The sequence below is a fragment of the Physella acuta genome, unplaced genomic scaffold, assembly GCF_028476545.2.
Source record: "Physella acuta isolate Inbredline_101_S28 unplaced genomic scaffold, ASM2847654v3 ptg000315l, whole genome shotgun sequence".
NCBI classification, from domain to species: Eukaryota; Metazoa; Mollusca; class Gastropoda; family Physidae; genus Physella; species Physella acuta.
The window spans coordinates 375,261-398,817 of record NW_026731834.1 but is presented as its reverse complement, the minus strand read 5'-3'; the positions used below and the strand labels follow the sequence as shown (position 1 = coordinate 398,817).

At 36.3% G+C, this 23,557-nt stretch overlaps 3 protein-coding genes across 3 annotated transcripts; all 3 read right to left on the bottom strand.

Annotated features, from left to right (window-relative positions):
• Positions 1-3,018: 3,018 nt before the first annotated feature.
• On the bottom strand, positions 3,019-6,434 carry LOC131940276 (angiopoietin-related protein 6-like). Its single transcript, XM_059298920.1, has 3 exons — positions 6,380-6,434; positions 5,490-5,609; positions 3,019-3,432 (listed from the first exon to the last, which is right to left on the bottom strand). Exons 1-3 carry the CDS (start codon positions 6,383-6,385, stop codon positions 3,070-3,072), a joined length of 489 nt encoding a protein of 162 aa, XP_059154903.1. The 5' UTR covers positions 6,386-6,434; the 3' UTR covers positions 3,019-3,069.
• A 444-nt stretch (positions 6,435-6,878) lies between these two features.
• On the bottom strand, positions 6,879-9,458 carry LOC131940308 (uncharacterized). The gene is made up of 3 exons (XM_059298959.1): positions 9,348-9,458; positions 7,309-7,817; positions 6,879-7,169 (listed from the first exon to the last, which is right to left on the bottom strand). The coding sequence occupies exons 1-3, from the start codon at positions 9,400-9,402 to the stop codon at positions 6,879-6,881; spliced, it is 855 nt and encodes a 284-aa protein (XP_059154942.1). The 5' UTR covers positions 9,403-9,458.
• Positions 9,459-16,645: 7,187 nt separating this feature from the next.
• LOC131940272 (angiopoietin-4-like) lies at positions 16,646-23,096 on the bottom strand. The gene is made up of 6 exons (XM_059298913.1): positions 22,986-23,096; positions 20,945-21,453; positions 20,413-20,805; positions 20,007-20,129; positions 19,117-19,236; positions 16,646-17,059 (listed from the first exon to the last, which is right to left on the bottom strand). Exons 1-6 carry the CDS (start codon positions 23,038-23,040, stop codon positions 16,697-16,699), a joined length of 1,563 nt encoding a protein of 520 aa, XP_059154896.1. The 5' UTR covers positions 23,041-23,096; the 3' UTR covers positions 16,646-16,696.
• Positions 23,097-23,557: the final 461 nt, after the last annotated feature.

Genomic DNA, 23,557 nt, shown 5'->3' with positions numbered 1-23,557 from the left:
ACTGATGATAGGAAACTACACGGGCGATGATGGTGACTCGCTGACATCCCACTAAGACAAAGTGTTTTCTACTTACGACAAGGATCGAAGCTACCGTAATTGCCCCACCGCTCCAAAAGGCGGATAGTGGTACCATGATTGCTACTTTACCCATCCCACAGGCGTCTGGAACACTAATGCTAGTCAGGGAGTGTTCTGGTATTATGTGACTGGGTGGTATAATTCTTTAAATGATATCGAAATGAAGTTTAGAAGAAAATAGCGTTAAGGTTTATGATAACGTTATGGTATTGTTTCGTTATCAGTTTTTGAAATAAAGTTTATTACACACTTAAACTGCGTGCTTTTGTGTGTATTTCACTTTTACTTTATTCAAGGAGAAATACAATTTTAACACATCTTAAGCAATGATTTCGTTGCAACTTTCCTAGATTTATTCGTATCTAATGATAATGCAAGCAAAGTATTTTTTAGTCTTATTGGCAATTAGATTAGTCATTTGAATGCATTTCAAGATGACTAAATTCAGTAATAAAAAGGGAGATAATAAGATTAAGTACTAGCCGACGACGTGAACTGTTTGGTCACGAAATAATCAGAGACAGATAATCGTCTTTAAGAGATGGCAAGTTACTGATCGAATTATAAAGCAATTGTAATATTCTTAGTCATTTGTGATGTCGACTTAATTAATTTAATTAAGAACGAAACATTAAAAAAAAAACGTTATAATATAAGTATTTGGATGCGAGATGAGAACGGGGTCGACCTTGTAGGACAATATGGATCCACAGACAATGACGATCCTTTATTAGTCACTGAACAGGACCGCATTAGTTCATTTAATCGTTTACCGCACTGGCTAAATACGTAATAGACACGGACGAAGCCTTTCATAACGTAAACAAAGACTATATTCACGACGAACAACGAATACATGTATGCTTTAACATAACTTAACGAAGACTTATCTAAACTCTTTCCTCAAACAACCAGATATTACTCCCAAACGCACATACCTTATGTACTTCGTCACACTGTCACACTCTTTTATTAATATGAATCATTCTACAACACACATACTTTCATACACATGCATTATACTGAAATACCATTCACAACAATAAGCTTTCTAAAAATTACGCTTATTAGGTATCGAAATGGCTGCCATTGTTACTGAAAGTAGCATATTTTTTTCAAACAAGTTTTCTTAACAACCATCTGACCTTAAGGTTTCATACTTTAAAAATTTTTTCACAACTGGCAGCTACAAACTAAGTCTATAAATCTGTAAATCTGTCGGTATTTTTAAAATACGTTGTGTGTATATATGTTTGTCATATGAGCTTTATATATGTGGGTCATATGAGTTTTATCGAAGGCTATATTGTCCTGATCCATATTGTCAGTTTAGAGATCGGCGTGGTCGGGTCGGTTAAGCTCATGTTTGCGAAACCGTCAAGTCCTGAGTGACGACCCCCCCCCCCCTGGGCAGATGAGGCGGGGGACAGCCACACTTCTAGGAGAGACAACTCCAACATCAAAAACTGCTGCCTTTTAGTTTGTTCTTGGTTGGACAAAGGCTATGGAAGCAAATCCAAAAAGAAAAGCAGGCTGAAATCTGAGTCAACGGCCTCACTGGCGCATAACCAGTTGACACGTATACTTAATTGTGTTGGAGGGAATCCCTTTAAACACTAAAATTAAGAACAAAGAAGAAGAAGAATGTCAGTTTAAAATGCGTTGGATCATACTGCAGATATCATAGAGGATAAAATATCTCCAAAAACAGATTCACAAATCTACATTTATCGATATAGAAATACATATGTAAGTATTGTGTTCAGCACACACATATGTGTATGACTGAGGTCATACATTTATTTACTCAATCATTTAATTTTTTAAGGCATCAGTAGCCAGTTACTGTGTTAGGTAGGTCCTACAATAATATGCAAAAGTAATCCGCTAACACGCTTACAAATACACACACGAACATGTTTTATGCTGTGAAAGAACAGCAATGTAGTTAAGTCTACAATGTAGAGTTTTAACGAAAAACTAGATAGAACATTCTATTAGTATAAGCTCTAAAGTCACAAAATTGGCCAAAGAAATGTTAGCCGAATTTCTTTTTATTTTAAATATTGTTTACAAGTGAAATGTGCGTTTGATTATACATAAATAAACCGGGAGTGATCTCCCCTAAACTTTCTCGAATATTCTTATATAAAATAACAGGGGATGGGAACTCGGGCTATAGACATGATTTTTAATCCATTTTAAATACTTAAAGTTTTAAAAATAGAATAAAATCTCGTAGACAAATTAATTGCACACCAAGTGAACGCCAAATAAAAAAGCGCATAATAGTGCGCAATATTATTAGTACTTCTAAAATTTACATTAATTTTTTGAGAAATCGAAAGTAGCGTAAATTACTACTTCCAGTCAACGGAAATTACTCAAAATTTAACAGAAGGTAGAGAATTAGATCTTTTACTTACATGTGAAATTTCATGTATCTATCTGAAATAGTACTCAAGTTATAGGCTTTTGAAAAATTCAAAGTAGGAAAAGTACCACTTCCGGTTATCGAAAGTCGCTCAAAAGTTGATACGGATCTACGATTTTGATAAAATACTTATATATGAAATTTCATCAACCTAGCTGTAACGGTACTCAAGTTATCGTGTTTACACACGGACACACAGACACACAGACACACACACACACACACAGACATACGGACAAGATTGCAAAATTATGTTTTCCGTATCAGTGAGGTGTAAAACGTCGAGATTTGTAAAAATCTCGATTTTTTTTTTGCACGATTACAATACTTTCTCTATACTTCGTATATACGAGAAAGTAAAAATGCAAATAAAAACATGCATATAGACATATTTATGAAATCTATAATGTGCGTAAGATAAAAGAAAAACGGTAAAACAAAATTCGAGAATATAATTTCGATGTTTTATATTACATTTAAGTAACATATTTGAAAGAAATAAAATGCAGGCGTTTTATTTATCGTTTCACGAACAGTTTGATATGAAATACATGTTATTTCCTTCTAAACTTCATTTCTATTTCGTCAACAGAATCTCTTAGCCCAGTGATATGATACCAGATCAGTCCACTGGAAGCTTTAGCTTTCCACACACCTGTGGGGTGGGAAAGGTGGCAATTATGGTACCACCAACCACCTTTGTGAATTAGTGGACATTGGCTATAGCTCCGATCCTTATCAAAAGTAGAAAACACTCTGTCTTTTTGGTGATCTTTAAGCGAGTCCCCAGCATCGCCCGTGTAGTTCCCTATCCTCAATCTGTATCTATCCGCTTCACTCTCTACTTTAAAACTGTCGTAGATGGCGTAGTAAGATTTGTCTTTGTAGCGCATATCAGCTCTCAACTCAAAGTTACCCTGAAGTTTTCAAAAGAAGAAAAAACAATTTTAAACTATGCGATCGTTTAATAGTCCCATGTTATCGTTGTAGCATCTGTGAATTGTTCTATTTTTAGACTAAATAACACAAATCTGTGTGTAAAAAAATAGAATAGAACAAAGGGCGACAACCACGTCTCTACTATGGCAGCTAGTTCAAGATGATCCACGTCTGACAACTTCTAGGTTGTTTTTGGCCTAATGCTAGTTTCCCCATGTGAACTTTATTTTCTGGCTGCATACAGCGTGAAACTTACAACTTGTAAATGTATTCGACGTTTGTAAAATTTTAAGTCACTTTATGTTTGATAATGAGCTGTAGTAGAGTATGTGTGTGAGAGAGAGCGAGCGTGCGTGCGTGTGTGTGTGTGTGTGTACGCGACGTGCGGGTGTGGGTTGGAGCATGGAGGATGTGAAGCCGGCGTGGTCTAGATGTTGAATACCCGTTTGTTTACTCGGAAAGTCACGAGATCGAAACTGACCAAAGACCGTTGCCCAATTGAACTGCCCAACTAGATAAACAAACTGGACTGTATCTGAGGAGAAGGAACAAAAAAGCCTGTCGGAAACCCGGAAATATATTCTATATTCTTCTGCCGCCTATAGCTTTAAGAACATCCGAAGGGGACAAACGCCAGAATGGGCACTTGCCAGAATTATGTTAATAAATGGACACTTGCATTAGGGCAAACATCAATACGGGATAGCCTTCGAGCAAACGGCAATTGTCTTTCGGGAATTCGTCTTAGCCGTCCTTTATGCACGGCCCATCTTTTTTCGATTACTTGTGAAACTGCTTCCATTTTCATTTCTCTTATTAACCTAGCATTGCAGATGTTGTTGGGCCAATGGATGCCCTTTGTCCATTGTAGACACTTATTTAGAAAGAATGCAGTGATTGCGAAAGATTCCAGTGATTGGATGGTAGCGGTGGTAGCCTTCCAACATTTACTGTCATGCCAATGTACGCGCATAGGTTTCAGGATAAACAAAGAGAAGACAGAAATGATGAAAATTAACAATAACCAGGAGGCCCCCGTGACAATAGAAGGAAGACTGATAAATGATGTGGAAGAGTTTGTCTACCTTGGCAGCAAAATCAGCTAAACGGTAGGCACAGAGGAGGACATACGAGCTAGAATTAATAGAGCTCGCTGCGCTTTCACAGTTCTGCGACCCATATGGAAAAGTTCTGCAATCTCCATTACCACAAAAATTAGGAAATTTAACTCAAATGTCAAGGAGCAGAGACATGCGGAGTCTCCAAAGCAAGCACAGCAAAGATACAGACCTTTATGAACATATGCCTTAGACAGATATTGAAATTAACATGGCAGGACACAGGGCTGAACATAGAATTATGGAGAAAAGCAAGGCAGGAGCCTATGGGTGTGCAAATAGGAAGGAGGAAGTGGCGCTGGGTGGGACACACGCTAAACGCTTGAGTGGAACCCCCAGGGAAAGCGGAAGAGAGGGCGCCCAAGACAGACCTTGAGGCGGAGTCTTCTTGAAGAACTGAAGCCAACAGGGATGTATTGGGAGACTGCAAAATTAATAGCCAGGGATCGGAAGAAATGGAAGGAAATAATGGAGGCCCTATGTTCCACAAGGAGCAAAGAGGACAAAGTCAAGTAAGTGAAGTCAAATTTACGCTTAATGTATTACTTTTAATAAGTCTGTATTTGGTATGTATTTGGTCTATGAAGATATTTTCTTCGTTCGCCACATTTCTTGCATAGCTTAAAATGCGTGCTAAGCTTTAGAGAATCGTGTTTTTATTTCAACGGTACAGTCTCCTTCATAATTGACAAAGCTGACTGATATTGTGAAATCTGTTACTTCATCTTATGTCATGTGTTATTGCTTGTCAGTTGAGTCACCAAGAATCATGTAGTGGATGCTTGCACATTTTTAAACGGATTGGTATCTAGAGGAAACAGACGATCCTTAATCAGCAAGAAAAAAAATCTGGAAATCATTAATGGAAACATGGCTTACTACAATTTTACGGAATCAAGAATATCTTACAAAGTTACCTCTGAAGTTATGGTCGCAACCAACTCATTCCCCAGCCAAAAGTCGCCGCCAAAAGAACCAAATCCCCACTTATATTCCTCCCAGTTTCTGGTGAAGTTGACATCACCTTTAATACGTCGCTGAAAGATTTGTGTAAATAAACATTTAACATAACAACTGATTGGTCACTTTTCTATTAATACACTTTTCACTCTAAATAATTTTAGCTTTTAAGAATATTAGATATTCTAAATGGTTTTATTTATATAACATCTCTCGTGTGCCCCTACTTTAATTAAGAATTTCTCAATTAGAGAAAAGTGGCTAGTATTGACATTTTTTATTTCTCGTATACGAAGTATAGAGGAAGTATTGTAAGCGTGCAAAAAATCGAAATCGAAATTTTCACAAATCTCGACTTTTTACACCTCTCGAGTCAGAAAAACATTGTTTTGCAATTTTGTCCGTATGTTTGTGTGTGTTAAGTCTGTGTGGATGTGTGGATGTGTGTATGCATGTCTGTGAAAACGATAAGTTAAGTAGGTTAATGACATTTCATATATAAGTATTATATAAAACTTGTAGTTCTGTGTCAATTTTTCAGCGATTTCCGAAATAACTTGAGTACTTTCAGATATAAGTAAAAGATCTAAGTGTCTACCTCTCTAATCTAAATTTCCCTTTACAGGAAGTAGTATTTTACGATTCTTCCGAATTCTAAATAAAGAAACGCATATGAATTTATAACGTGCTAATATTCTGCACTATTATATTGTTTGCTGTTCACTTGAGCGCTATTCTATTTTCTACGAGACTCTAGTCTATTCTTTATTTTTACTATTTTAGCCATTTTGTGTAATTTTTTTTTATTATAAATTTTTTTAAAATGATTTTTAAATCAATATCTTACCACCATAATGATCCACCCTCCACCATCAGTATTCGTATCACACAAGATTTTTTTGTGTCTTGTGTAAGCCGATACAGCACTTGGTAGTAGATGTGAAGACGAAAATCCTTTTTCGCACATGTACTTTTAAAATCAATAATTTCTAATCATTATTTAAATATATTATAATTATAAAGTGGTAGCTTTATAACACATTCCTTCATTTTCACATATAAATTATACACAACAATTTGGTAGGGGGCGGGAAGTCTGCCGGGGAGATAAACACATCTAATCACACACGCAACTACATACCCATATATATATATATATATATATATATATATATATATATATATATATATATATATATATATATAGTAGCTAAAAGTAAAGTAAACGAATATATATATGTATACCTCTAAAAAATACCTGGACTTGTAAATGGCTTTAAGAATTTCATCATGTTGTCTACTACAGTTTTTTTCATAGCTCTGGAAACGCAAGTTTAAAGTATTGGTTATGTTTGTTTGTATTGCTTCTTGAATTTTGATGGTGTCACCGTTTTTTTATGTTCACCGTGAGTTTCTTCACCAAACTGAGGTAATCTGTTTGTTAAATTTGTAATGATCTCATCGAACTTATCTTGCATGGTTTTAAATTTGGCTTCAAATATTTCTTCAATCGTTCTAAATTTATTCTCCATTTGTTTCGTTAAATTTCCTTCGATATTTTTAAGTGCCTCAATGTGAATCTCATGGCTTTTGGTGGTACTTAGATCTTTACGCAGGATGTCTACTTTTTCGCCTAACTGAAAAAAAAGGTTAGATTCAGATTAAGTTAAAATTTATTTCCATCTACTCCATTAAATTAAATTTTATTGTGTCTAATGCAATTAAAGCGTTTCTGGTAATTAATTGTCTTTGTTCTGATTCATTGAAACGTGTAACCTCTGAAATCATCTCCGAAGTATCCTTGGACATTTTATCGCAACTTGTCTCCAAACTTTTCCCTTTATTTCTGAAAGCAACGGGCTTGTTTGACCACGGGACTTCCAGTTGTAAGGAAAACTTCAGGTCCGGACTAGACTCGTCTGCTGTCGGTGGCGGGAAAACAAAAACTTCTCTCACGTCTGCACGCCCGTGGGGGTCAACAAAATACAACTGACAGAGGAAGGCGCCGAGACCACACCCAGACGTCCCCTCCACCGACACAGTAAGTTTAGCTGTGGTTTGGGTCATCTGTCCAGCTGCCTTGTACGGACTGTCCTTGTCCTTTTGTAAACCTTGCTCTGAAAGATGAGCAATGATGACCTTTCCACTTCGCTCACGGATGCTATAAATAGACATGTTAGCAATAGACGTCACGTGGCTGTCAGTATCCTGTACACACACTAGTTGACCGCAGTAAATTTTGTTAGCCTCCAAGTACATTTCCCTGTCCATGGTCAACTTCAATCCTGTGAAATAAGTATCACATTATAAAACTGAAATTAGTATATCATTATATAACGGTTTTTATAAAAACGTAAGCATTTTAAAAAATATGAAGTCGCGTCTAAATTAAAACAAAACAAAACAAAATAAAATGTAGCCTTGTATATTTTATAGGTATGTATGACATGGCTTATACTGTATTATCTGCATCAAGTTTATTCACCTTGTTAGGTCATAATATACTCTGGCTATTCTAATAGTTATTTACACATTGCCCTGTCTTTGTCTAACTATCTAGCGAAGTTAATATACAGAAGAGAAATAGCCCTCAAAACGTACAGTGATAAGCTTACAAACTGAACGTTTTAAAAAATATCTCCCATCAGCAATATACCCGTCGTGTTTAAAGGAAATAAAACACTGCATCTTTTCGCTACAGATGCCGATGTAATAGACATGCGGGTTCGTCATTACCAACATGCATTGCTGACTCTCTTATTTAATTTTCAACATTAATTGTCTAAAATGGTGACACCGTCCTAAGCATGCACTCCCCCCCCCCCCCCGCGTTATGCCTTTATCTTGACAGTAAAGTCACGGCCGTATTGTGTCAATACCGACGATATTCTGAGCTATAAAGTACTGCCAATACTGACACAACTACTCATTAATAATCACATTGTCTTACTTCGAGAGTACAACCTGTTCTAATGTAAATGAAAACCTGATAGAAAATATAACTGTTTATTTTACGTAATCAAGTAGGCCTATTTTGTTTAAATACTACAAAGAAATTTTCTGATTTGTTGTGCACTGTTAATAGGCCTACTGCACCAGAAATATTTTGTTTTTAATTACAAGCTTTTATTTAACTCACTTCCTGTGTCGTCAGTCGTCTGTCTGTCGTCAGTCGTCAGTCGTCAGTCGTCAGTCTAGATGGAAACACCGGAGCATAAATTCCGACACTTCTACTTGACAGATATGGTTCGTAATCGGTACGTGGGTCAAGACATGAAGACAATGCATTGTGACATTAAATTCGACTTAATTGGATGCCTAATTACTTTTTAAGGAATTAATTGAAATTTTGACCAAATTAGTAGGCATTTCTATCCAACCACACCACACACGCCAACACGTTCAATAGCGCGTCATCACATTTAAATAAGCGCGCAGTGGTTTTTAGTCATGAAACTCTTTTGTAAATAAAAACATGTAAAGGACTAAAATTGTTTTCATAAAAAACGTTTTAATAACAATCTTTTATGTACGAATGCACTAAAAAGTATAAAATAAATTATAGACTACTATTTAAATAACTATAAAGAAAAGCGTGGGTCTCTTCCCAAACATTAGTAAAGGTATCCAATAGATACTAAAGTGAACCACGCTTTTCTTTATAGTTATTTAAATAGTAATCTTTAATTTATTTTCTACTTTTTAGTGAATTAGTACATAAAAGCTTGTGATTAAAACAATTTTTATTAAAAAAATGTAAAAAGTTACATGTTTTATATAGAAATAATAATGTAAATTATCGTTTATCTACTTACCATAAACATTGACTAAGGATACGAATATAAAATAACAAAGCAGTATGAGCCGCATTTCTGATGGTTAAATTATGAAAGATTGTTTAGATTCCTGCTTGAAGTTGAGAAGTGAAATAACTTAATGAGCCAATTAAGCTCTCTTTATATAAATTAGCGGTCCTTATCTTTTTTGTTATCTTCAACAACGGATCTCATTTTTTTTGGATGGCGCGCACATTTTATAAATCAGGGGTCTCCAAACTTTTTATCCCGAGGGCCGCATTAACTATCAAATATAAGTTCGGGGGCCAGAGTTTCTTCCAGGCATCTCTTCGGGGTGACGGAGTCGTCCCCCCCCCCGAAGAACGTCTACCCCCTTAAGGAATTATATATATATATATATATATATATATATATATATATATATATATATATATATATATATATATATATATATATATATATATATATATTTATATATATATATATATATATAATTCATATATATATATATATATATATATATATATATATATATATATATATATATATATATATATATATATATATACAAATTTCAAGTGCCCCCCCCCCCCGGGAAAAAAGTCTGAAAGAAACACTATTGTCAAATTGTTCTTCACGTAGGCCTACTTCATTCTTGATAAAGTTTGTATGTTGTTCTTAAATTTGAAAGGTACTTTGATGCAAAAGTTTTAATATTAGGAAAGTCTTCCTTAGGGAAATACTGATAAAACCCACCCGCCCTTTTTCGTCAATGGTATTTGCACCCAATGCTACATTTTCAGTTTCTTTTGAATTTTTTTCTCAGCCACCTCCAACAAACATTTTTTTCCGTTGACCAAAAGATCTCCGAGTGCCGGATGAAAAGACATCGCGGGCCGCATCAGGCCCGTTGGCCGTAGTTTGGAGACCCGCTTTTATAAAAGATCAGCCAATTCAGCTACTAAAAAAATGTTTGTATTTTTTTTCCTTTCATGGTGGATTCGAAATTTATTGTCCTCGCCTATATTTCATTACTTAATGACGATATTCGTTTCAGATGTTTGTAGAAAACAATTTTGACATTATTGACTCTATCAGTCGTCCATGAATGACGTCACGATACTAGGTGAGAGGGTCGGAACCTTGCGACAATTTAGGACGTCATACTTAACGATCGTTAAACTAAATTTTAGCCGCTATTTTGCGTTTTTAAAAGGATATTTTATGTAAATTGTAATAGAAAATAATTATTATGCTCAATATTGTCCAAACTCAAAATTAAAAAAAAATGAATCGAAATTTAAAAAGCAGCAACAGCAATTTTGGGTGGGGGTGGGGTATGTCGTCATTTTAGGGATGGAGGCCTAGGTTTGTGTGGGAACAGGGCATTTCCCCCCTGTCAATTACCCCCCGGATATTTCCCCCCAGAGTAATTACCCCCCTGTCAATTACCCCCCTGTTAATTACCCCCCGCCCAGTAGGACATTACCCCCCCCCCGTAGAGAGTTAGGGTTAGGGCTAGGTTTAGGGTTAGGTTTAGGGCTAGGGCTAGGGCTACGGTTAGGGTTAGGGTTAGGGTTAGGGTTAGGGTTAGGGTTAGGGTTAGGGCTAGGGTTAGGGTTAGGGTTAGGGCTAGGGTTAGGTTTTAGGGCTAGGTTTAGGTTTTAGGGCTAGGGTTAGGTTTTAGGGCTAGGGTTAGGATTAGGGTTAGGGCTAGGAATAGGGTTAGGGTTAGGGTTAGGGTTAGGGTTAGGGTTAGGGTTAGGGTTAGGGTTAGGGCTAGGGCTAGGGTTAGGGTTAGGGTTAGGGTTAGGGTTAGGGTTAGGGTTAGGGTTAGGGTTAGGGTTAGGGTTGAGATTAGGATTAGGGTTAGGGTTAGAGCTAGTGTTAGGGTTAGGGTTGTGTCTAGCTTTGGTTTTGGTTTTGTGTGAAGTTTTAGGCTAAGGTGGATGCTTAGGTTTTGGTCTTTTTTTAAAGGTTTGGATTAAAGTAGTATATAGGTATAAAATTCTAGTTGGAGTTTTAACTTGAGAGGGGGGGGGGGTAATTCCCCTGGGGGGTAATTGACAGTGGGGTAATTGACAGGGGGGTAATTGCTCCGGGGGGTAAATACGGGGGGGGGGGGGGAATGTCCGGGGGGGGGGGAATATCCAGGGGGGTAATTTCCTGTAGCCGGTTTGTGTGACGATGTGTGACGACGAAGAGGCGGGAGGTAAAAATCGTTCAAAAAGCGTCACGTCAATTTTGGACGAACCCCCCCCCCCCCCTCAACCATTAACTTATAACAGTCACAAATCAACTAAAATCGTTTAAGCTCGCCAGCTGACGCTAAATTCGAAGCAGACTAACTCATGAAGATGTGTTGGTGAACATGAGAAGATACGGCCTATATGTAAAGCCTAATCAAGAATGTTTCAATACGTAACAAAAATATTTGAGAACCGCTGAATTTCACACTTTAGGATTTCCGTTCCAAAACATACACATTCTTAATGTTACTAATATTACATTTCTGCGAAACAACCACTTCAGAAATTCAGCTTGATATTGGATGATTATTTTAGAATTATACTCCACATCATACTTATATCATCCACCAATTGACACTTAAAGTGTGTCATTTATGTTCCGGTGTCGCGACAGGTCCTTAGCCAGATCTCCCGATTAAGTTACGAATTTAAATTGTGGAACACTTCAACGAAACAAACACTCTCAACTTGACTGGGTTCTACCAGTCACAAGCAGACACATTCATTTAGCACTTGGTATCAGTTTGTTTTTTATGACATGAAATTTCCGGAGTGGCGGTGAGAGGGGCGGGAGTTAACATTTCAAGTGGAGGAATTTAAGTATTTAATTTCTATTCAAAAATTATATAATTTTTCTATTTTGTTTCGTTTATGGGATTGGGGTAGGATGGGGGTTGGAAACGGGAGGTGGTGTGGTAGGTGGGTGGGGGCAGTTTAATGGGAAATAGGGGTGGAGGGGGTGGGGGTGGCTAAACCTAACGGAATAAAAATTAATTCTAAGCTGCATTACCGAATAATTCAAAGTCGAAGTAAAAAAAAATAAACTTCTACTTGACTTTACGGGTTTGATTAGCAGTTTTCTACATCAAATATGTGATGCCAAAACATTCACACAAATTTTCATTCCCCTCGGAGTGTGACCAAGTTTCTTCCAGGCATCTCTTTTAGGAGTGGGGGGAAGGGGGGGGGGGATCGCCCCTCCCGCCAAAAAAGTCTACCGCCCCCTCCCCCAAACGAAATTGAATTTATATAGAAAACATACACTTTTACCAGTGTCCGCCCCCCCCCCCCCTCCCGGAAAATGTTGTTCGTCCCCCCACCCCCCGAAAATATCAAGAGCCCCCACCCCCTTCCTGGAGAAAAAAGTCTTGAACAAAAAATAAGTGTGACATGGTTCACGAACTACCCCAGATATGCTTGAGCTGCATCTGGACAACCTTTACTTTTCTTATCGTCTCACAAGGCACAACTGTCCCACAGCTAACTGTTTGAAAAGTACAAAAAAAAATCAGATTCTCACTTTAGGGCCTACACTCTGGGAAGATAAAGGTTCACTACTCCATCAGTGATATCTCCTTCGTCTTCGATTTTTCTTATCTGAATGATTGGTCATACACAGTTTCTCCCCATGTTTGTGTCCTTTGTTATTTGTTTCGTTTCTGAACAATTCTTTCCATTTTTTTCTTTGAAAACTTCTCTGCGCTGGGTTTTTTTTTATCCCTCTTCTTTTGGTGGATCTTTGTGTTATATGCTTTATTTGAAATTTATTGCTAATACTAGTTGCCAGTTTCTTCAAATTACGGCTTATCTTTATCGCATCAGTAATATACCCGTCGTTAATTAAAAAAAAAACTCCATCTTTTCGCTATCCTGGGAAATACAGATGGCAATTTCAAGACAATACCGTCATCATTTTTTTTCTTGCATTATTGAGTGACAGTCTTGGTATTGTTTTTTAATTTCTTGTGCCACCGTCATAAACATGCCCTCTCACCCCCTCCTCCAAATACGCCTGTATAGTGCCAGTAAAATGCACGGGGTGGGAGTGCTTCGTCCTTGAAACAGTGATATTGTGTGTTTAGTGGGGGGGGGGGGGGGGTGCGGCGCTCAATGGTTTAGGAATATTAGGAAATAATTTAAAATTTGACATTTTTCTGTTGAAAAATTCAGGGAAACTACTAGTTCAGAGCTGACATGCGCTACAATGGCAAGTTTTACTACGCCGTCTATGACAATTTTAAAGTAGAGAGTGAAGCGGATGGATACAAACTGATGATAGGAAACTACACGGGCGATGATGGTGACTCGCTGACATCCCACTAAGACAAAGTGTTTTCTACTTACGACAAGGATCGAAGCTACCGTAATTGCCCCACCGCTCCAAAAGGCGGATAGTGGTACCATGATTGCTACTTTACCCATCCCACAGGCGTCTGGAACACTAATGCTAGTCAGGGAGTGTTCTGGTATTATGTGACTGGGTGGTATAATTCTTTAAATGATATCGAAATGAAGTTTAGAAGAAAATAGCGTTAAGGTTTATGATAACGTTATGGTATTGTTTCGTTATCAGTTTTTGAAATAAAGTTTATTACACACTTAAACTGCGTGCTTTTGTGTGTATTTCACTTTTACTTTATTCAAGGAGAAATACAATTTTAACACATCTTAAGCAATGATTTCGTTGCAACTTTCCTAGATTTATTCGTATCTAATGATAATGCAAGCAAAGTATTTTTTAGTCTTATTGGCAATTAGATTAGTCATTTGAATGCATTTCAAGATGACTAAATTCAGTAATAAAAAGGGAGATAATAAGATTAAGTACTAGCCGACGACGTGAACTGTTTGGTCACGAAATAATCAGAGACAGATAATCGTCTTTAAGAGATGGCAAGTTACTGATCGAATTATAAAGCAATTGTAATATTCTTAGTCATTTGTGATGTCGACTTAATTAATTTAATTAAGAACGAAACATTAAAAAAAAAAACGTTATAATATAAGTATTTGGATGCGAGATGAGAACGGGGTCGACCTTGTAGGACAATATGGATCCACAGACAATGACGATCCTTTATTAGTCACTGAACAGGACCGCATTAGTTCATTTAATCGTTTACCGCACTGGCTAAATACGTAATAGACACGGACGAAGCCTTTCATAACGTAAACAAAGACTATATTCACGACGAACAACGAATACATGTATGCTTTAACATAACTTAACGAAGACTTATCTAAACTCTTTCCTCAAACAACCAGATATTACTCCCAAACGCACATACCTTATGTACTTCGTCACACTGTCACACTCTTTTATTAATATGAATCATTCTACAACACACATACTTTCATACACATGCATTATACTGAAATACCATTCACAACAATAAGCTTTCTAAAAATTACGCTTATTAGGTATCGAAATGGCTGCCATTGTTACTGAAAGTAGCATATTTTTTTCAAACAAGTTTTCTTAACAACCATCTGACCTTAAGGTTTCATACTTTAAAAATTTTTTCACAACTGGCAGCTACAAACTAAGTCTATAAATCTGTAAATCTGTCGGTATTTTTAAAATACGTTGTGTGTATATATGTTTGTCATATGAGCTTTATATATGTGGGTCATATGAGTTTTATCGAAGGCTATATTGTCCTGATCCATATTGTCAGTTTAGAGATCGGCGTGGTCGGGTCGGTTAAGCTCATGTTTGCGAAACCGTCAAGTCCTGAGTGACGACCCCCCCCCCCCTGGGCAGATGAGGCGGGGGACAGCCACACTTCTAGGAGAGACAACTCCAACATCAAAAACTGCTGCCTTTTAGTTTGTTCTTGGTTGGACAAAGGCTATGGAAGCAAATCCAAAAAGAAAAGCAGGCTGAAATCTGAGTCAACGGCCTCACTGGCGCATAACCAGTTGACACGTATACTTAATTGTGTTGGAGGGAATCCCTTTAAACACTAAAATTAAGAACAAAGAAGAAGAAGAATGTCAGTTTAAAATGCGTTGGATCATACTGCAGATATCATAGAGGATAAAATATCTCCAAAAACAGATTCACAAATCTACATTTATCGATATAGAAATACATATGTAAGTATTGTGTTCAGCACACACATATGTGTATGACTGAGGTCATACATTTATTTACTCAATCATTTAATTTTTTAAGGCATCAGTAGCCAGTTACTGTGTTAGGTAGGTCCTACAATAATATGCAAAAGTAATCCGCTAACACGCTTACAAATACACACACGAACATGTTTTATGCTGTGAAAGAACAGCAATGTAGTTAAGTCTACAATGTAGAGTTTTAACGAAAAACTAGATAGAACATTCTATTAGTATAAGCTCTAAAGTCACAAAATTGGCCAAAGAAATGTTAGCCGAATTTCTTTTTATTTTAAATATTGTTTACAAGTGAAATGTGCGTTTGATTATACATAAATAAACCGGGAGTGATCTCCCCTAAACTTTCTCGAATATTCTTATATAAAATAACAGGGGATGGGAACTCGGGCTATAGACATGATTTTTAATCCATTTTAAATACTTAAAGTTTTAAAAATAGAATAAAATCTCGTAGACAAATTAATTGCACACCAAGTGAACGCCAAATAAAAAAGCGCATAATAGTGCGCAATATTATTAGTACTTCTAAAATTTACATTAATTTTTTGAGAAATCGAAAGTAGCGTAAATTACTACTTCCAGTCAACGGAAATTACTCAAAATTTAACAGAAGGTAGAGAATTAGATCTTTTACTTACATGTGAAATTTCATGTATCTATCTGAAATAGTACTCAAGTTATAGGCTTTTGAAAAATTCAAAGTAGGAAAAGTACCACTTCCGGTTATCGAAAGTCGCTCAAAAGTTGATACGGATCTACGATTTTGATAAAATACTTATATATGAAATTTCATCAACCTAGCTGTAACGGTACTCAAGTTATCGTGTTTACACACGGACACACAGACACACAGACACACACACACACACACAGACATACGGACAAGATTGCAAAATTATGTTTTCCGTATCAGTGAGGTGTAAAACGTCGAGATTTGTAAAAATCTCGATTTTTTTTTTGCACGATTACAATACTTTCTCTATACTTCGTATATACGAGAAAGTAAAAATGCAAATAAAAACATGCATATAGACATATTTATGAAATCTATAATGTGCGTAAGATAAAAGAAAAACGGTAAAACAAAATTCGAGAATATAATTTCGATGTTTTATATTACATTTAAGTAACATATTTGAAAGAAATAAAATGCAGGCGTTTTATTTATCGTTTCACGAACAGTTTGATATGAAATACATGTTATTTCCTTCTAAACTTCATTTCTATTTCGTCAACAGAATCTCTTAGCCCAGTGATATGATACCAGATCAGTCCACTGGAAGCTTTAGCTTTCCACACACCTGTGGGGTGGGAAAGGTGGCAATTATGGTACCACCAACCACCTTTGTGAATTAGTGGACATTGGCTATAGCTCCGATCCTTATCAAAAGTAGAAAACACTCTGTCTTTTTGGTGATCTTTAAGCGAGTCCCCAGCATCGCCCGTGTAGTTCCCTATCCTCAATCTGTATCTATCCGCTTCACTCTCTACTTTAAAACTGTCGTAGATGGCGTAGTAAGATTTGTCTTTGTAGCGCATATCAGCTCTCAACTCAAAGTTACCCTGAAGTTTTCAAAAGAAGAAAAAACAATTTTAAACTATGCGATCGTTTAATAGTCCCATGTTATCGTTGTAGCATCTGTGAATTGTTCTATTTTTAGACTAAATAACACAAATCTGTGTGTAAAAAAATAGAATAGAACAAAGGGCGACAACCACGTCTCTACTATGGCAGCTAGTTCAAGATGATCCACGTCTGACAACTTCTAGGTTGTTTTTGGCCTAATGCTAGTTTCCCCATGTGAACTTTATTTTCTGGCTGCATACAGCGTGAAACTTACAACTTGTAAATGTATTCGACGTTTGTAAAATTTTAAGTCACTTTATGTTTGATAATGAGCTGTAGTAGAGTATGTGTGTGAGAGAGAGCGAGCGTGCGTGCGTGTGTGTGTGTGTGTGTACGCGACGTGCGGGTGTGGGTTGGAGCATGGAGGATGTGAAGCCGGCGTGGTCTAGATGTTGAATACCCGTTTGTTTACTCGGAAAGTCACGAGATCGAAACTGACCAAAGACCGTTGCCCAATTGAACTGCCCAACTAGATAAACAAACTGGACTGTATCTGAGGAGAAGGAACAAAAAAGCCTGTCGGAAACCCGGAAATATATTCTATATTCTTCTGCCGCCTATAGCTTTAAGAACATCCGAAGGGGACAAACGCCAGAATGGGCACTTGCCAGAATTATGTTAATAAATGGACACTTGCATTAGGGCAAACATCAATACGGGATAGCCTTCGAGCAAACGGCAATTGTCTTTCGGGAATTCGTCTTAGCCGTCCTTTATGCACGGCCCATCTTTTTTCGATTACTTGTGAAACTGCTTCCATTTTCATTTCTCTTATTAACCTAGCATTGCAGATGTTGTTGGGCCAATGGATGCCCTTTGTCCATTGTAGACACTTATTTAGAAAGAATGCAGTGATTGCGAAAGATTCCAGTGATTGGATGGTAGCGGTGGTAGCCTTCCAACATTTACTGTCATGCCAATGTACGCGCATAGGTTTCAGGATAAACAAAGAGAAGACAGAAATGATGAAAATTAACAATAACCAGGAGGCCCCCGTGACAATAGAAGGAAGACTGATAAATGATGTGGAAGAGTTTGTCTACCTTGGCAGCAAAATCAGCTAAACGGTAGGCACAGAGGAGGACATACGAGCTAGAATTAATAGAGCTCGCTGCGCTTTCACAGTTCTGCGACCCATATGGAAAAGTTCTGCAATCTCCATTACCACAAAAATTAGGAAATTTAACTCAAATGTCAAGGAGCAGAGACATGCGGAGTCTCCAAAGCAAGCACAGCAAAGATACAGACCTTTATGAACATATGCCTTAGACAGATATTGAAATTAACATGGCAGGACACAGGGCTGAACATAGAATTATGGAGAAAAGCAAGGCAGGAGCCTATGGGTGTGCAAATAGGAAGGAGGAAGTGGCGCTGGGTGGGACACACGCTAAACGCTTGAGTGGAACCCCCAGGGAAAGCGGAAGAGAGGGCGCCCAAGACAGACCTTGAGGCGGAGTCTTCTTGAAGAACTGAAGCCAACAGGGATGTATTGGGAGACTGCAAAATTAATAGCCAGGGATCGGAAGAAATGGAAGGAAATAATGGAGGCCCTATGTTCCACAAGGAGCAAAGAGGACAAAGTCAAGTAAGTGAAGTCAAATTTACGCTTAATGTATTACTTTTAATAAGTCTGTATTTGGTATGTATTTGGTCTATGAAGATATTTTCTTCGTTCGCCACATTTCTTGCATAGCTTAAAATGCGTGCTAAGCTTTAGAGAATCGTGTTTTTATTTCAACGGTACAGTCTCCTTCATAATTGACAAAGCTGACTGATATTGTGAAATCTGTTACTTCATCTTATGTCATGTGTTATTGCTTGTCAGTTGAGTCACCAAGAATCATGTAGTGGATGCTTGCACATTTTTAAACGGATTGGTATCTAGAGGAAACAGACGATCCTTAATCAGCAAGAAAAAAAATCTGGAAATCATTAATGGAAACATGGCTTACTACAATTTTACGGAATCAAGAATATCTTACAAAGTTACCTCTGAAGTTATGGTCGCAACCAACTCATTCCCCAGCCAAAAGTCGCCGCCAAAAGAACCAAATCCCCACTTATATTCCTCCCAGTTTCTGGTGAAGTTGACATCACCTTTAATACGTCGCTGAAAGATTTGTGTAAATAAACATTTAACATAACAACTGATTGGTCACTTTTCTATTAATACACTTTTCACTCTAAATAATTTTAGCTTTTAAGAATATTAGATATTCTAAATGGTTTTATTTATATAACATCTCTCGTGTGCCCCTACTTTAATTAAGAATTTCTCAATTAGAGAAAAGTGGCTAGTATTGACATTTTTTATTTCTCGTATACGAAGTATAGAGGAAGTATTGTAAGCGTGCAAAAAATCGAAATCGAAATTTTCACAAATCTCGACTTTTTACACCTCTCGAGTCAGAAAAACATTGTTTTGCAATTTTGTCCGTATGTTTGTGTGTGTTAAGTCTGTGTGGATGTGTGGATGTGTGTATGCATGTCTGTGAAAACGATAAGTTAAGTAGGTTAATGACATTTCATATATAAGTATTATATAAAACTTGTAGTTCTGTGTCAATTTTTCAGCGATTTCCGAAATAACTTGAGTACTTTCAGATATAAGTAAAAGATCTAAGTGTCTACCTCTCTAATCTAAATTTCCCTTTACAGGAAGTAGTATTTTACGATTCTTCCGAATTCTAAATAAAGAAACGCATATGAATTTATAACGTGCTAATATTCTGCACTATTATATTGTTTGCTGTTCACTTGAGCGCTATTCTATTTTCTACGAGACTCTAGTCTATTCTTTATTTTTACTATTTTAGCCATTTTGTGTAATTTTTTTTTATTATAAATTTTTTTAAAATGATTTTTAAATCAATATCTTACCACCATAATGATCCACCCTCCACCATCAGTATTCGTATCACACAAGATTTTTTTGTGTCTTGTGTAAGCCGATACAGCACTTGGTAGTAGATGTGAAGACGAAAATCCTTTTTCGCACATGTACTTTTAAAATCAATAATTTCTAATCATTATTTAAATATATTATAATTATAAAGTGGTAGCTTTATAACACATTCCTTCATTTTCACATATAAATTATACACAACAATTTGGTAGGGGGCGGGAAGTCTGCCGGGGAGATAAACACATCTAATCACACACGCAACTACATACCCATATATATATATATATATATATATATATATATATATATATATATATATATATATATATATATATATATATAGTAGCTAAAAGTAAAGTAAACGAATATATATATGTATACCTCTAAAAAATACCTGGACTTGTAAATGGCTTTAAGAATTTCATCATGTTGTCTACTACAGTTTTTTTCATAGCTCTGGAAACGCAAGTTTAAAGTATTGGTTATGTTTGTTTGTATTGCTTCTTGAATTTTGATGGTGTCACCGTTTTTTTTATGTTCACCGTGAGTTTCTTCACCAAACTGAGGTAATCTGTTTGTTAAATTTGTAATGATCTCATCGAACTTATCTTGCATGGTTTTAAATTTGGCTTCAAATATTTCTTCAATCGTTCTAAATTTATTCTCCATTTGTTTCGTTAAATTTCCTTCGATATTTTTAAGTGCCTCAATGTGAATCTCATGGCTTTTGGTGGTACTTAGATCTTTACGCAGGATGTCTACTTTTTCGCCTAACTGAAAAAAAAGGTTAGATTCAGATTAAGTTAAAATTTATTTCCATCTACTCCATTAAATTAAATTTTATTGTGTCTAATGCAATTAAAGCGTTTCTGGTAATTAATTGTCTTTGTTCTGATTCGTTGAAACGTGTAACCTCTGAAATCATCTCCGAAGTATCCTTGGACATTTTATCGCAACTTGTCTCCAAACTTTTCCCTTTATTTCTGAAAGCAACGGGCTTGTTTGACCACGGGACTTCCAGTTGTAAGGAAAACTTCAGGTCCGGACTAGACTCGTCTGCTGTCGGTGGCGGGAAAACAAAAACTTCTCTCACGTCTGCACGCCCGTGGGGGTCAACAAAATACAACTGACAGAGGAAGGCGCCGAGACCACACCCAGACGTCCCCTCCACCGACACAGTAAGTTTAGCTGTGGTTTGGGTCATCTGTCCAGCTGCCTTGTACGGACTGTCCTTGTCCTTTTGTAAACCTTGCTCTGAAAGATGAGCAATGATGACCTTTCCACTTCGCTCACGGATGCTATAAATAGACATGTTAGCAATAGACGTCACGTGGCTGTCAGTATCCTGTACACACACTAGTTGACCGCAGTAAATTTTGTTAGCCTCCAAGTACATTTCCCTGTCCATGGTCAACTTCAATCCTGTGAAATAAGTATCACATTATAAAACTGAAATTAGTATATCATTATATAACGGTTTTTATAAAAACGTAAGCATTTTAAAAAATATGAAGTCGCGTCTAAATTAAAACAAAACAAAACAAAATAAAATGTAGCCTTGTATATTTTATAGGTATGTATGACATGGCTTATACTGTATTATCTGCATCAAGTTTATTCACCTTGTTAGGTCATAATATACTCTGGCTATTCTAATAGTTATTTACACATTGCCCTGTCTTTGTCTAACTATCTAGCGAAGTTAATATACAGAAGAGAAATAGCCCTCAAAACGTACAGTGATAAGCTTACAAACTGAACGTTTTAAAAAATATCTCCCATCAGCAATATACCCGTCGTGTTTAAAGGAAATAAAACACTGCATCTTTTCGCTACAGATGCCGATGTAATAGACATGCGGGTTCGTCATTACCAACATGCATTGCTGACTCTCTTATTTAATTTTCAACATTAATTGTCTAAAATGGTGACACCGTCCTAAGCATGCACTCCCCCCCCCCCCCCCCGCGTTATGCCTTTATCTTGACAGTAAAGTCACGGCCGTATTGTGTCAATACCGACGATATTCTGAGCTATAAAGTACTGCCAATACTGACACAACTACTCATTAATAATCACATTGTCTTACTTCGAGAGTACAACCTGTTCTAATGTAAATGAAAACCTGATAGAAAATATAACTGTTTATTTTACGTAATCAAGTAGGCCTATTTTGTTTAAATACTACAAAGAAATTTTCTGATTTGTTGTGCACTGTTAATAGGCCTACTGCACCAGAAATATTTTGTTTTTAATTACAAGCTTTTATTTAACTCACTTCCTGTGTCGTCAGTCGTCTGTCTGTCGTCAGTCGTCAGTCGTCAGTCGTCAGTCTAGATGGAAACACCGGAGCATAAATTCCGACACTTCTACTTGACAGATATGGTTCGTAATCGGTACGTGGGTCAAGACATGAAGACAATGCATTGTGACATTAAATTCGACTTAATTGGATGCCTAATTACTTTTTAAGGAATTAATTGAAATTTTGACCAAATTAGTAGGCATTTCTATCCAACCACACCACACACGCCAACACGTTCAATAGCGCGTCATCACATTTAAATAAGCGCGCAGTGGTTTTTAGTCATGAAACTCTTTTGTAAATAAAAACATGTAAAGGACTAAAATTGTTTTCATAAAAAACGTTTTAATAACAATCTTTTATGTACGAATGCACTAAAAAGTATAAAATAAATTATAGACTACTATTTAAATAACTATAAAGAAAAGCGTGGGTCTCTTCCCAAACATTAGTAAAGGTATCCAATAGATACTAAAGTGAACCACGCTTTTCTTTATAGTTATTTAAATAGTAATCTTTAATTTATTTTCTACTTTTTAGTGAATTAGTACATAAAAGCTTGTGATTAAAACAATTTTTATTAAAAAAATGTAAAAAGTTACATGTTTTATATAGAAATAATAATGTAAATTATCGTTTATCTACTTACCATAAACATTGACTAAGGATACGAATATAAAATAACAAAGCAGTATGAGCCGCATTTCTGATGGTTAAATTATGAAAGATTGTTTAGATTCCTGCTTGAAGTTGAGAAGTGAAATAACTTAATGAGCCAATTAAGCTCTCTTTATATAAATTAGCGGTCCTTATCTTTTTTGTTATCTTCAACAACGGATCTCATTTTTTTTGGATGGCGCGCACATTTTATAAATCAGGGGTCTCCAAACTTTTTATCCCGAGGGCCGCATTAACTATCAAATATAAGTTCGGGGGCCAGAGTTTCTTCCAGGCATCTCTTCGGGGTGACGGAGTCGTCCCCCCCCCCGAAGAACGTCTACCCCCTTAAGGAATTATATATATATATATATATATATATATATATATATATATATATATATATATATATATATATATATATATATATATATATATATATATTTATATATATATATATATATATAATTCATATATATATATATATATATATATATATATATATATATATATATATATATATATATATATATATATATATATACAAATTTCAAGTGCCCCCCC